At 38.8% G+C, this 14,403-nt stretch overlaps 1 protein-coding gene across 1 annotated transcript in view; it reads left to right on the top strand.

Annotated features, from left to right (window-relative positions):
- Nucleotides 1-14,061, top strand: part of PLSCR4 (phospholipid scramblase 4) — a 42,291-nt gene extending 28,230 nt beyond the window's left edge. Inside the window, exons 5-9 of the mRNA XM_018049184.1 lie at nucleotides 4,362-4,404; nucleotides 5,303-5,529; nucleotides 8,590-8,751; nucleotides 10,825-10,983; nucleotides 11,962-14,061. Coding sequence (XP_017904673.1) covers nucleotides 4,362-4,404; nucleotides 5,303-5,529; nucleotides 8,590-8,751; nucleotides 10,825-10,983; nucleotides 11,962-12,018 — 648 coding nt within the window. The 3' untranslated portion in view covers nucleotides 12,019-14,061. The remainder of the gene's footprint in view (nucleotides 1-4,361; nucleotides 4,405-5,302; nucleotides 5,530-8,589; nucleotides 8,752-10,824; nucleotides 10,984-11,961) is intronic.

Here is a 14,403-nt window from a genome sequence, read left to right on the forward strand (position 1 = left end):
GCCTTCAGTTCAGTTCAGTCGCTCAGTTGTGTCCAACTCTTTGCGACCCCATGAATTGCAGCACACCAGGCCTCCCTGTCCATCACCATCTCCCGGAGTTCACGCAGACTCACGTTCATCGAGTTCGTGATGCCATCCAGCCATCTCATCCTCGGTTGTCCCTTTCTCCTCCTGCCCCCAATCCCTCCCAGCATCAGAGTCTTTTCCAATGAGTCAGCTCTTTACATGAGGTGGCCAAAGTACTGGAGCTTCAGCTTTAGCATCATTCCTTCCATGAAATCCCAGGGCTGATCTCCAGAATGGACTGGTTGGATCTCCTTGCAGTCCAAGGGACTCTCAAGAGTCTTCTGCAACAACACAGTTCAAAAGCATCAATTCTTCAGCGCTCAGCCTTCCTCACAGTCCAACTCTCACATCCATACATGACCACAGGAAAAACCATAGCCTTGACTAGACAGACCTTAGTCGGCAAAGTAATATCTCTGCTTTTGAATATACTATCTAAGTTGGTCATAACTTTTCTTCCAAGGAGTAAGCGTCTTTTAATTTCATGGCTGCAGTCACCATCTGCAGTGATTTTGGAGCCCAAAAAAATAAAGTCTGACACTGTTTCCACTGTTTACCCATCTATTTCCCATGAAGTGATTTAGGCCTTTGCTTTTTCTCACTATCCATAGTTTTCATCAACCAATCCTGCCTCCTCCCAAAGCATACAATGTAAATAAAAATAGAAGCCAGGCAAGAATATTGTCCATATGCTGGGAAAGGTGAAGGCAAAAGGAGAAGGGGATGGCAAAGGATGAGATGGTTATATAGCATCACCAACTCAATGGACATGAATTTGAGCAAACTCTGGGAGACAGTGGAGGACAGGGGAGCCTGGCAGTCCATGGAGTCTCAAGGAGTCAGACACAACTTAGCAACCAAACAACAATAACAAGGATATTGTTTCAGGCCAAGTTCCAGAGAACCCCTTTTTACAACATAGAGACTCCCTAATTTTCATTTGTATGGACATTTTAGGATCTGGACAACTATTTCAGAAGCTGGAGCAATATGCCAACATGTTTGTGTACTGAATGGTGTTGTTTCAAAACCCATGTCAGAAACAAAAATGTTGCTTAAAGAAAATAAGATAAACCTAGTATTGTAAATACCTTAGAAACTACTAAATTATGATCACGTTTAGAAAAAGCAAATGTTTAAATACCTTAAAAGCAAGGGACTTGCCCATTCAATACTTGTTCCCCACATAGTCAACCAAATGTTCATTGGCACTGACATGTTTCTCTTTTTGACTTTATATACTGACTGTTAATCCTGTGCGTTGAAAACCATTGTTACAAAGTTATAGTGTTGATCTTGAAAGCAAAACCGTTAGATCAGGAAAATTTGGATTTTACATAAACCAAAAACTTTATTATTGTTTGACAAAATATTGATGAAATACAGAGCCTTCAGGTAAAGTGCTAGAATAATTGCTATATTATTTTGGAAGCTTATAAAATGCTTATAAATTAATCAGGTTTTAAAAGTTTATTTTTTCATAAACTTTAATATCTTCTAAAAACAGAAAATTTCCTTAGAAATCTAATATCTGATGTCATTTCTTTTTAAAAATGTATAGCTTTAATATTGTTCATTCAAATATTAAAAATTTTTCTTAATTTCTTCTATTACTTTGAATGAAGTTAAATGAACATATTTTATGAATACCGCTTTCCCTTTTAGGAGTGTTTTTAGTTTAAAAAAATGTAAAAGAAACAAACAGGTTTACAGCCAGACAACCTGGCTTTTTATTCTAGCTCTGCACCCTCCTCATTCTACCTTGAGTAACTTTTCTAACCTCTTGGTGCTTGAATTTCATCATCTATCAGTTCAGTCGCTCAGTCATGTCCCAACTCTTTGCGACCCCATGAATTGCAGCACACCAGGCCTCCCTGTCTATCACCAATTCCCAGAGTTCACTCAGACTCACGTCCATCAAGTCAGTGATGCCATCCAGCCATCTCATCCTCGGTCGTCCCCTTCTCCTCCTGCCCCTAATCCCTCCCAGCATCAGAATCTTTTCCAATGAGTCAACTCTTCGCATCAGGTGTCCAAAGTACTGGAGTTTCAGCTTCAGCATCATTCCCTCCAAATAAATCCCAGGGCAGATCTCCTTCAGAATGGACTGGTTGGATCTCCCTGCAGTCCAAGGGACTCTCATCTTCTCCAACACCACAGTTCAGAAGCATCAATTCTTCGGCACTCAGCCTTCTTCACAGTCCAACTCTCACATCCATACATGACCACTGGAAAAACCATAGCCTTGACTAGACAGACCTTTGTTGGCAAAGTAATGTCTCTGCTTTTCAATATGCTATCTAGGTTGGTCATAACTTTTCCAAGGAGTAAGCGTCTTTTAATTTCATAGCTGCAGTCACCATCTGCAGTGGTATATATTCATCATCTATAAAATACTACTAATGATACCTATGCAACTGGGTTGTTAGGAGAATTTTTAATGGGATAAAGTTTATAATATGCCTGATATTTCTGGCACAAGGACCCACCGAGTAGATGATAACCTGTGCAGATGTTAATACTTGAAACACCTTATGTATATGCATGGAAGACATAGAGCCAAGCATCCAGACATTTTCTTTTATCTAGTTTTCTTTCTCACTCTCTTTTTTTTTGCACCGCTTGAAGGCATGTGGGATCTTAGTTTCCTGACTAGGGACTGAACCTTTGCCCTCTGCAGTGGAAGCTTGGAGTCTTAACCCCTGGACCTTCAGGGAAGTCCCTGTCCTAGTTTTTTGCTATCTCATGTGCTAATTACATGAATCATTATCAGGACTATCCTGACACTTTAACATCCAGGGCATCAGGTTTACATTATTTCTAGTCACTGGATTGGCGAGTGACTCCACACTTGGTTAGTACTGCTTCTTAAAACTATAGCATCTTATTCAATAAACTCCATTCACATGAACAGGCATCATTTCTTTAACATATTTTGCTCAGCAGTGGAAGCTCTTACCAAGCGGTGAATACTTTTACTTTTTAGTTATAGATATTAGAAAGCCCCTAGAGTTTTTCAAAGGGATTGTAAAGCAATCCGAGTGGCCACCTTTGATAAACTTTGATAATTTTATAAGACATGTTTAGACTCTAACCTGATTGAGTTTTTATAAAGAAAAATTTTTTATTCAAATAAAGATTGTATCCTCTCTATACCCTCCTGTAGTTGATCATGCCACAAGACTTTTGTGTCTGTTTACATTATTTTAAATTTTGCTTATTACTTCATTAATGTGGTGTTCATTAATTATTCAACAAGTAGTTGGTGAAATACGGCATTTCAGGCTATTTTCTGGACTCATGGATTAGGAATGATCTGATAATCTAAGTGGGGGCGACGGAGGATGAGATGGTTGGGTGGCATCACTGATTCAATGGACATGAGTTTGAGCAAACTCCGAGAGATAGTGAAGGACAGGGAAGCCTAGCATGCTTCAGTCCACTGGGTCGCAGAGTCGAACACACCTTAGTGACTGAACAGCAACAAGAATTATCTAAGTCATCTAAAATTACAGATGATTAGTCTGTCTTTAAGGGGGTTTCTTTTCTGCTAGAATGTTCTCAAGTATAACAGGTGATGGGCCAGTCAAACTGTTTATCTTTACAATGACCCTTAAGTTAAAGGAAGAAGTTGATGTAATAGTATGCCCAACCTCCATTTTCAAGGGATCAAATCCCTAAATGTTTCCTCTCCTTTGCCCTATTCCTAATCACATACTTCCAGCTCTTTGGGTCCTCCCCTGTTAGAGCTGCACTAGGGAAGCAGCAGCTCAGGTGAATGGAAGTTGGTGTATTAACCTCTTTCAGAGGTACCTGTGAAGACTGGACATTCCTGTGGAAGATCCAGCCTGCCAACTTCACACTCTCTAAGTCAGTGAGAAAATTGGCTTCTCTATGGCTGGTCTATGTTAAACTGTCCTGAACTTTCTGACACCTCCACTCTATAGGTGACATGATGGATGCTAGGAGCAATTGATGTCAACACAGCTTATTCTAGATGTTGTTACAGGAGCAGGAAAATAATTTTATAATATTTTAAACAAATGTTTCAATATTTTTTGGTGGAACTGAAGGAGAGTGTTCTTTTTGGGTAGCTCTGTTAATAACCACCTGATCAGGTGCTGATAGGCTAATTTCACTTCATATGTTTTTCATTCCATTCAGTTTCAAAAAGATGTTTTTGCATCCATTAATATGTTTTAGCCTCTGTCTCATTCAGTTTTTTCTAATACTGTTTTAATTTATTTCTGTTATTTCTTTCTCTCCTAATTAATTGCTTTGTTCTATCCCAACAGTTGGACAACATACACGTTCTTCAACATTTTGAACCCCTGGAAAGTATGTATAATTCTGTAGTGTCCAGTAATATTTGAATCAGGTGAAAATATTCATTATCCAACATCTAGTTCCTTAGTTATATTGATCATTTTTAGTGTTTCAAAGAGAAAAGACTATTTTCTATTGCCCTATCTTCAAGAAAGTAACAAAGGGACTTACTTGTGTAATTTTGTCTATTTACACATCATACCTAAGACTTCAAAAGGACTTACATTTTATTTGGTCGAACCTCCTATCCTTTATCCATCTCAATTCCTCCATATTCACTTTTCATGGACAAGGAAAGAAGAAGCCAAGAGATTGATTGAGTTAGCGAAGGGCACCCTAGTCAGCTAATCAGTGGAGGAGCTAGAATTAGTCTCAATCTGCTGAGTTCTAAGTCCATGCTATGGAAGTAAGAAGAAATCAAGGTAAACACAAAGCCTATTCTCCCAAATTTCCTGTACCTCACTGTACAAGATATACACATTCATTTCATTCACTTGACCACTACATGGAGCCTTTAACTTTTCTTGGTTGGTTTTCTTATTTACAACTAGTGATGACCCTAATCATCTCAGCATATCTCGTGACTGATTCATTCATTTATGGTCCAGTGGATAATTTCATTTAAATGGTTTTATAATTAAAGTTTTCTGAATTCAAATACTCCAGGAATATTATTTCCAGTGTTTGCTTCTATGCAGAAAAGTTTACACTGAACTTCTTAAAAGGAATGTTTCAAATTTTCAAAATAACATATACTTTTAGGACAGATGAATAATCATTGCATATTTTTCATTAGAAATTTTTTAAAAAGCTGTTTTGTTTTAGGCCCCTGTCAAATACTACAGAAGGACTTCATGAGGCCCATTTTAACTGCTTCTAAAATAAGAAATCTCTCTCATCTTATTTTTAGTGATAACAGGTTTTGAAACTAATAATAGGTACGATATTAAAAACAACACGGGCCAGATGGTTTACTTTGTGACTGAAGACACAGATGACTACACCAGGAATGCTTACCGGACATTGAGGCCCTTCGTGCTCCGGGTCATGGACTGTATGGGCCGAGAAGTCATGACAATGCAAAGACCTTTCAGATGCACCTGCTGCTGCTTCTGTTGCCCCTCTGCCAGGCAAGAGGTAAGGGGACAAATGAGACAGAGGTCTCATCCATTGTTTTTTCCTGATCCAACTCTTCACTGCACAGTTGTGCTCCTTGCAAAACCACACAGGAGGGGACTTTCATGGCACAGTCAGAATGGAAGCTGGGGGGAGGAAGGAAGCCAAATGCCAAATACCTATGGAAAATCACCAAGGCAGTTTTCTGGTGGGTTCATGTCTTTGGGTGCTAATTAGGGGGATCAAGCACAAATTAAGATTATTATGAAGTGACTTAACACGCATGCAGTCAGTGTTTGAAATTCTATCAGTTGTTATCTATTGAATTAGAAATTAGCAATTCCACAGACTATAGCCTGGCAGGCTCCTCTATCCATGGGATTCTCCAGGCTATAATACTGGAGCGGGTTGCCATGGCCTCCTCCTGTGGAACTTCTTAACCCAGGACTCACACCCTCCTCTCTTACATCTTCTTCCTGCATTTGCAGGCGGAAAGGCCATTACCTACAACACATTTATCTAAACGTACCTGCTGCTGCTGCTAAGTTGCTTCAGTCATGTCCGACTCTGTGCGACCTCAGAGACGGCAGCCCACCAGGCTCCCCTGTCCCTGGGATTCTCCAGGCAAGAACACTGGAGTGGGTTGCCATTTCCTTCTCCAGTGCATGAAAGTGAAAAGTGAAAGTGAAGTCGCTCGGTTGTGTCCAACTCCTAGTGACCCCATGGACTGTACATGCTCCTCCGTCCATGGGATTTTCCAGGCAAGAGTACTGGAGTGGGGTGCCATTGCCTTCTCCATCTAAATATACCTATATATCCCCAAATAAGGTCATGCTAAATATAGACACACATTTAGAATCGGAAGGCACTCCAGACACTTTTACTCTACCCATTATAGCTACACCTTGTTACAGATAAAGAAAGTGAAAGTGAAAGTGAAGTCGCTCAGTCGTGTCCGACTCTTAGCAACCCCATGGACTGCAGCCTACCAGGCTCTTCTGTCCATGGGAGTTTCTAGGCAAGAGTACTGGAGTGGGTTGCCATTTCCTTCTCCAGGGAACTTCCCGACCCAGGGATCGAACCCAGGTCTCCCACATTGCAGACGGACGCTTTACCGTCTGAGCCACCGGAGTGACTCAAAAAAAGAATAATTGTTTTGGTGGTGTTACAAAAAAAAATTTTTTTTTGGAGGATGGTGTTACATTTGGTAGATGGTGGAACTAGAAGGCAAATGTGTCAAGTTACACTTTGGTTGTTCTTCTATAATCCACGCTACCCTAGGAAAATTGTTTACTACAAGGAAAAGAAAAGCAGTTTTAGAGAGTGATCCAAGAGAATTTGAATTTTAAATACGCCACTGACTTAAAACTGGGCAATTTACTTAACCCAGTGGTCCCCAAACATTTTAGCACCAGGGACCAGTTTCATGGAAGAGAGTTTTTCCAAGGCCTGGGGCAGGGGGATGGTTTGGAGATAATTTTCAGAAGGAGTTCACAACCTTAGATCCCTAGCATGTGCAGTTCACAGTAGGGTTCACGATTCTGTGAGAATCTGATGCCAACACTGATCTGACAGGAGGTGGAGCTCAGGCAGTAATGCAAGTGATGGGAAGCAAGCAGCTGTAAATACAGATATGCCTGCCACTCACTGCCATGTGGCCTGGTTCCTAACAGGCAACAGACTGGTACCAGTCCATGGCCTGGAGATTGGGGACCCCTGATTTAGCCTGTTTGAGCCTCAGTGTTCCTAATACATGAACTGGACAGAACAATATGTCTTAGATTTATTGAGATTTTAATTTTATGTTAAGTACCAGCCTTTGCAATAGAATTAACTTATAGCCCTTTTTGTGCCTTGATTTATTCACCTATAAAATGGATATATTAATAATACTATCTCATAGGATGATTATTTTGAGGATCATGCAGTAAATAAATGTCAACTGTGTTACCGCGTATGTGTGGGCTTAGTCACTTCAGTTGTGTCTGACTCTTTGAAACCCCATGGACTGTAGCCTGCCAGGCTCCTCTGTCCATGGGATATTTCAAGCAAGAATACTGGAGTGGGTTACCATGCTCTCCTCCAGGGGATATTCTTGACCCAGAGACTGAACCTGTGTCTTCTGAAGCTCATGCATTGCAGGTGGAGTCTTTACCACTGAGCCACGGGGAAGTCCTATGTTAGCACAGTGCCTGGCAAATAGTGTAGCACTCAGTGAATATTAGCAATTGTCATATAGCTTACTCCTTTGTCACTATTGTCTTTGTAACAACTGTCATATTTGAGACGAATTTCCACCTCATCCTGTACTTGCAAGCACATTCTGTTGTCTTCACAGCATCTAATTTTCAGAATGGCTCATTCCCTTAAGTTTCCTATTATAATTGTCATGTCTGAGATGTCAGTCTAAGAAGCTAGCATGTTACTTTTTTGTGGATTGTGCCACAAGACATGAGAGCCCTAGATAAGAGACAAAGAACTTTATTATAGCCCAGTAAGCAACATGAGGGGCTTCTCTGGTGCCTCAGATGGTAAAGAATCTGCCTGCCAATGCAGGAAATGAGTGTTTGATCCCTGGGTTGGGAAGATCCCCAGGAGAAAGAAACAGCAACCTAATCGAGTATTTTTGTCTGGAAAATCCCACGGACAGAGGAGTCTGGCAGGCTACAGTGCATAGGGTTGCAAAGAGTCGGATAGCAACCAAACCACCATCACCAAGCAGCATGAGCTCCAGCACATGTGCATCGGTTCCCTCCTCCCCGCATTCTACAGAGATGACTCAGAGGATCCCAAGTAGATGCTCCATATACAGCTGAGGGATACAGAGCCTAGAGAACTGACCATTTTATAACTAGCAATAATTTTGTCCTGAAGGGAACATGGCCTCATCTCTCAAAGCTGTTCTCTGACATAGTACCCTAAGAAATAGCCCAGGGAAAATGGAAGACTTTATACCAATGACAGTTTCCCTAGTTCTGGAAAGAATTAAGAACACATCTAGTGTGTGTGTGTGTGTGTGTGTGTGTGTGTGTGTCTTAATATGGCATATTCACCCACCTCTGTCCCTGCTTCATTTGGCAGCTGGAGGTGCAGTGTCCTCCTGGCGTCACCATTGGCTTTGTAGCTGAACACTGGAACCTGTGCAGGGCAGTGTACAGCCTCCAAAATGAGAAGAAAGAAGATATGATGGGAGTACTTGGGCCATGTTCCACCTATGGCTGTGGTTCAGATTCTGTTTTTGAGGTAAACAAATATAAACATGTTTCTATAATTTTTTTTCTACATGTACTAATAGGCCCCAGAATGATCTGGATTTAGATTATTTGTGTGTGTGTGTGTGTGTGTGTGTGTGTGTGTGAATGAATAGTGTGAGGAAAGAGTTAACTAACAGGTTGACATCAAGAAGTTTTCAAATTATTTTTAGGGGATTGCTTAATGCTTTCCACAAAGCTTTTTTATGATTTCCATGTTAAATGAAAATAAGAAGAAACCATTTAAAATATTAAACTTGAGACTAAATAGCCTGACCTAATGCTTTCATTTTATTCTTGGCTGTTTTCCAGTAACCATTTTACCAAGGATTTCCAATCAGAATATAGGTCCTAGTAATGAAGAGGCCCCACATACCACAGAACAAATAGAGCATCCCTGAGGTTGTGCAAGATAGAAGCCTGTTGCATCCTCAAAACACAATACAGTGTTCATAACATGCATAAAACTTATAGTGGATTATAACATTTTCTGGAAAAAGAAAAATCCTTCTGTTTTGCCTTTATCTCAATGGCTACAGAATGGTATCTCTAATGTGAGTCACTGTCGTGTCTGACTCTTTGTGACCCCATGGACTGTACAGTCCATGGAATTCTCCAGGCCAGAATACTGGAGTGGGTAGCCTTTCCCTTCTCCAGGGGATCTTCCCAAGCCAGGAGTTGAACCCAAGTCTCCAGCATTGCAGGTGGATTCTTTATCAGCTGAGCCCTAAGGGAGTTGAATGATATCTTACTACCCTACAGTTCTGACAAAGGAGATTCCTGGGCTCCTTAAAGCGTTGTTCCTAATGCTTTGGAATTCAACAAGACTCATAATCTAAAATTGCTCTTTCAAATATTTTCTATGACACCCAATAAACTTCCCTTAGTTCTTGTTTTACATAACCGTATTGTCAACCGTTATTTATTTATTAAAAGACCATTGTAGATAAGTAGAAAATGAGGATAAGCCGGATTGTGAGGGCAGGGTGTTTGGATCATTCTAATCACCAAAAAGTGGTATTTGTGTGTTTTCCTTGTGGCAAGTGCCAGAATCTCCCTTTTAGAAGCTGAAGCTCTTTGAGATTCTGAGACTGTTTAAGAAGACAGGTCTGGGGCTTTCCTGGTGGTCCAGGTTAAGAATCTGCTGTGCAGTGCAGGGGATTAGAGTTTGATCCCTGGTCAGGAAACTAATATCCCACATACTACAGAGGAACTAAGCCCTTGCACCACAACTGCTGAGCCCCTGGGCTACAAATAGAGTCTGTGCACCGCAACAAAAGATCCCATGTGCCACAACTAAGACCCGATGCAGCTAAATAAGTAAATAAATACTTTAAAGAAGAACACAGCACCCACAGAAGCCTGAGTGAATACATGGATTCTATGAAGTGCAGTGAAGTAGACCACCTTGGACTGTAGCCCACTAGGCTCTTCTGTTCAGGAATTCTATAGGCAGTGCTGGAGTGGATTGCCATTCCCTCCTCCAGAGGCTGTTTCTGACCCAGAGATCAAACCCTGGTCTCCTGCAAGGGGGGAAGATTCTTTACCATCTGAGCCACCAGGGAAGCCCCAAATAAATAAATACTAGAGAAAAGAAGAAGAAGAGCACAGGACCCACAGAAGCCTGAGTGATTGCATGGGTTTTGTGAGGTACAACAAAGCAGACCATCTTGCTTTTGTTAGCATATTTCCCTCCAGTGGAGAGACTCCCTCCCAATCCATAATTCCCACCCTTTACTTTAGGGAAAGAATTTCAAAATCAGTTTAAATCATACCTCCACTGAAAGGCTTTCCTAATAACTCAGTGGAGGATGAAGAAAGAACATGGGGCTTAAGAATTGTAAGATATTCCCCAGTTTGGTCATTAACCAGTTGCAGGGCACTTAACTCTTCCTGGCCATAATTCCCTATTTGAAATTTTATTATTACTATATTCATTTCCTGCCCTATGCTTGTACTGAAAAATAGTGAAAGTGACCTAGGGTGAACTGCTTATAAACAGGAGAATAAAGCATGCGTTTTAACACCTTTTAATCATCCTAAAGTCATATTCTTGTCTTTCTAGATCCTGTCCCTGGATGGTGTTTCCATTATTGGCAGTATCACTCGGAAGTGGAATGGTGTGTTATCAGCAATGAGCGATGCTGACCACTTTGAAATTCACTTCCCATTAGACCTGGATGTGACCATGAAAGCCATGATATTTGGCGCTTGCTTCCTCATTGTAAGCCTTTTGCTGTTGAGCTATTCTGAGAGATTTATTCTTTCTGATGAGAAGTAGCATATGTAGGAGAAAGGCAATAAGGTTTGAAACTGACTCTGCCACTTACTGGTTATGTCTTGTTCAGTTGCTAAGTCGTATCTGACTCTTTGTGAGTTATATGTCTTGCAAAGTGTTTAACACTTGAAAGCCTCAGTTTCCTTATTTGTAAAATGGAAATGAAATATGTATATATGTGTGTGTGTGTGTATATATATATATATATATATATATATATTCCAGGGTTATAAATATTAGCTATTATATTAGTAAAGGAGCCAGGACCATGCTTGAAAGATACTAAGCATCCACTCAATGTAATTGTCATCATTGCATGTTGCTTATTATTCTCACTACTTAAAGATGCCTATCCTTTGATTTGTTAATGAAATAAAATAAGTCTAAAGCTGACATTATTTCTCTTCACCTATTACCTCTTTGTCAACGTACTCCTTGTTGTTGTACCATCCTATATTTATTAAGTACAGTTCCTTTGCTGTATTTCTATCTGATTAATGGCTAATATTATTAAGTAAAGCATAGAAATAAAATTGGTAGCATTTGCCTTAAAATATCTATTTAACATATTGCAATTGATGTTTTTAACTTGTTTAATCCTTTTTAAATCATGTTTAATATAGATTAACAAGTTTTTCTCATTTCAACAATGAAAATTTAGTTAATTGGTACCCCAAGTGGAAAGTTTCTTGACTGCCCACAGTTTCAAATTTGCAATTGCTGTTCTTCCTATTAGGTTCTCTTCATGAAGATTTCACTAAAGATTTCATGATTTATTCTTACCTGGAGTGAGAATATTACCTGTTGAGTTATAAAGAGTAACATTTTATACATTGCACTTAATTACTTATGTACTGTTTTATTTGTATAATTATCTATCTAATTTGATATTTATTATACATATAATTTTTTTTCTAATTTCAGGACTTCATGTATTTTGAAAGCTCTCCACCACAACATTCAAACGTTCATCATGATTGATGGAACCACGCTTCAGCAATGATGATTAATTAAAGAAAAATTTAGAAAAGTTGCCTGGGCTCATAGTCAGCCCTCAACTATTCACAAATATATTTATCTGCTCTTGCAGATTAATGTTGTTGGACGTTAGCATTGACGGGTAGGCTGAGAGTGTAAGTGGAAGAACACATCTAAACGTGTTTCAGTTGCGTATCTGTCTACTTGGTGACGTGGAGTTTATCATGAAAAAAATATCACTAATTAACCAAGTCAATATATATATATGTGGTGAACTTGGAAACACTTTAAACATAAGAGAAAATGAATCCCAAAGCTCTTGCACTAATTGATGGTAAAATTATGGTCTTTTAAGAGCAATCTTTGTTGAGATAGAGTTATGTAGGCTCTATCTCCAACCCTTTCCTCTCCATCATGTCCAGTTGCTGAAGACAAATTTGATTTCAGGTGAAAAGAATGATACACTTCATTATTAAAAACAAAAAGGAAGGCAGATAGAAATATTATGTTTTATTGCACAAAGAAAATTTTGCTTGTGCAAATGTATCAGAAACTTGTTTTTCAAACTTATGAAAATTTCCATGGAAATTTTTATTTTATTACAAAATAAAGCATATTTTTCCTATCATAAGGAAAAATCATATATTTCCCATGCTTCATTTACTAGCATGCACAATCAGGAGCTGACTCCCTGTGAAGATAGGGTCAGCCTATCAGGAAGAGAGGTGACCAGGGCCATGACCAGTCTGGATCTCTGAGCAATTTAGAGACATCAGTGCCCTTAAGAGAAGCTTTCATTTGATACATTTAACCTCTCTTGGCTATAGATGCCTTACATATGAAATAGGTTTGGTCAAATCTCTACGACTGCCTGTTAAACCTTTGTATCTCATTTGATATGACACAGAAGAGATGATTTTTTTTTCTCTTAAAAGAAGGTCACTGATTTAAACCAGGCTGTTCAAACTGCAAAAGTTGGAGTTTCACTTTTAAATTTTGAAATGTGATATTCTGTGTAGCATTTTGTAAATGTAAAAACTGCAAAAGCAGATACTGTGTAATATTACTTTGCTGTTTTTTATTTAAATGATAAATGTGTATCTAGGAAAAGAAAGTGATAAAAGAGCAAACATGCTACTTCTCTGGGATCTATAGCTAATCAGTAAAGGTTATTTGGATGAACATAGTAAGCATAAAAATTGTACTTGTTTATATTAGCTAAAAGCATAGCGTATTAGTGAACACACTCTGATAAATCAGCTTGCCTCTACTGCACTTTAGTTTCCTATTTGGACATGAACTGTGTTCTTTCAACACAACCAGTAAATAGAATGGAATGTATTCTGCTGCTGCTTATTAAAAGAAGCAAGACTGAATGTGCTTAAATATGAAATGAAAGCCTTTGCCCATTGAATTTCCTATTGAAGTTTGTATTGAAGTGAAAGAAAGGTGCCTCATTTTTAAATTATATTCATGTTTTCATGATAAGTGTTGTTTTACCCAGTTTCTTGTAATGTTCATTTTTATATGCTACTGCTAGCTTTCTTAAAAAAAAATGTAAAATCTGCTGCTTTCTAAGATAACAATTTTATTTGGAAAGGTATTTGTAGTCTTAAATAGACAGATATATTACTTCATGTAATGATGTATGAAATTTGATATAACAAGTGAGACAATAGTATTTAGAAAGTTTACTATATAAACATTTCATTTTTATTTGCTACATCCCTACATTCTAAGACCTGATGCTTAATACTAGGGAAAAATTAGTTTTAGCATGACATTTAAAATTTCTATTAAAAGGTTTTACAGTAGGAACACATCTCTTACAATTTCCTTCTTTAAAATAATATTGTTTCTTATGTTTTAATACTACAGTTTATATTATAACTTTTATATTTCTTATATAAAAATATACAATATTTCATTGTGTAAAACTGATGAGACTGATTAATAAAACAAGCTCTTTTCTGAAATGTGTGTGTTTTCATGTTTCATCATATTGTTTTTGGCTTCTAAATAAACATAATATGGTTTATAGTAAAATACTGTTTTATTTTTGACTTGTGATTGAGTATTTGCAATAGACTGTTTGTATCCTCCCTCAACAAAATTTATGGGTTACCCAAATGTGATGGTGTTTGGAGTGGAGCCTTTAAGAGGTGAAAGGTCATGCAGGTGAAGCCCTTATGAATGGGATTCAGTTCAGTTCAGTTCAGTCACTCAGTCGTGTCCAGCTCTTCGCGACCCCATTAATCGCAGCACGCCAGGCCTCCCTGTCCATCACCAACTCCCAGAGTTCACTCAAACTGGCATCCATCAAGTCGGTGATGCCATCCAGCCATCTCATCCTCTGTCGTCCCCTTCTCCTCCTGCCCCCAATCCCTC

The sequence above is a fragment of the Capra hircus genome, chromosome 1 (assembly GCF_001704415.2).
Source record: "Capra hircus breed San Clemente chromosome 1, ASM170441v1, whole genome shotgun sequence".
In the NCBI taxonomy this organism is placed as follows: Eukaryota; Metazoa; Chordata; class Mammalia; order Artiodactyla; family Bovidae; genus Capra; species Capra hircus.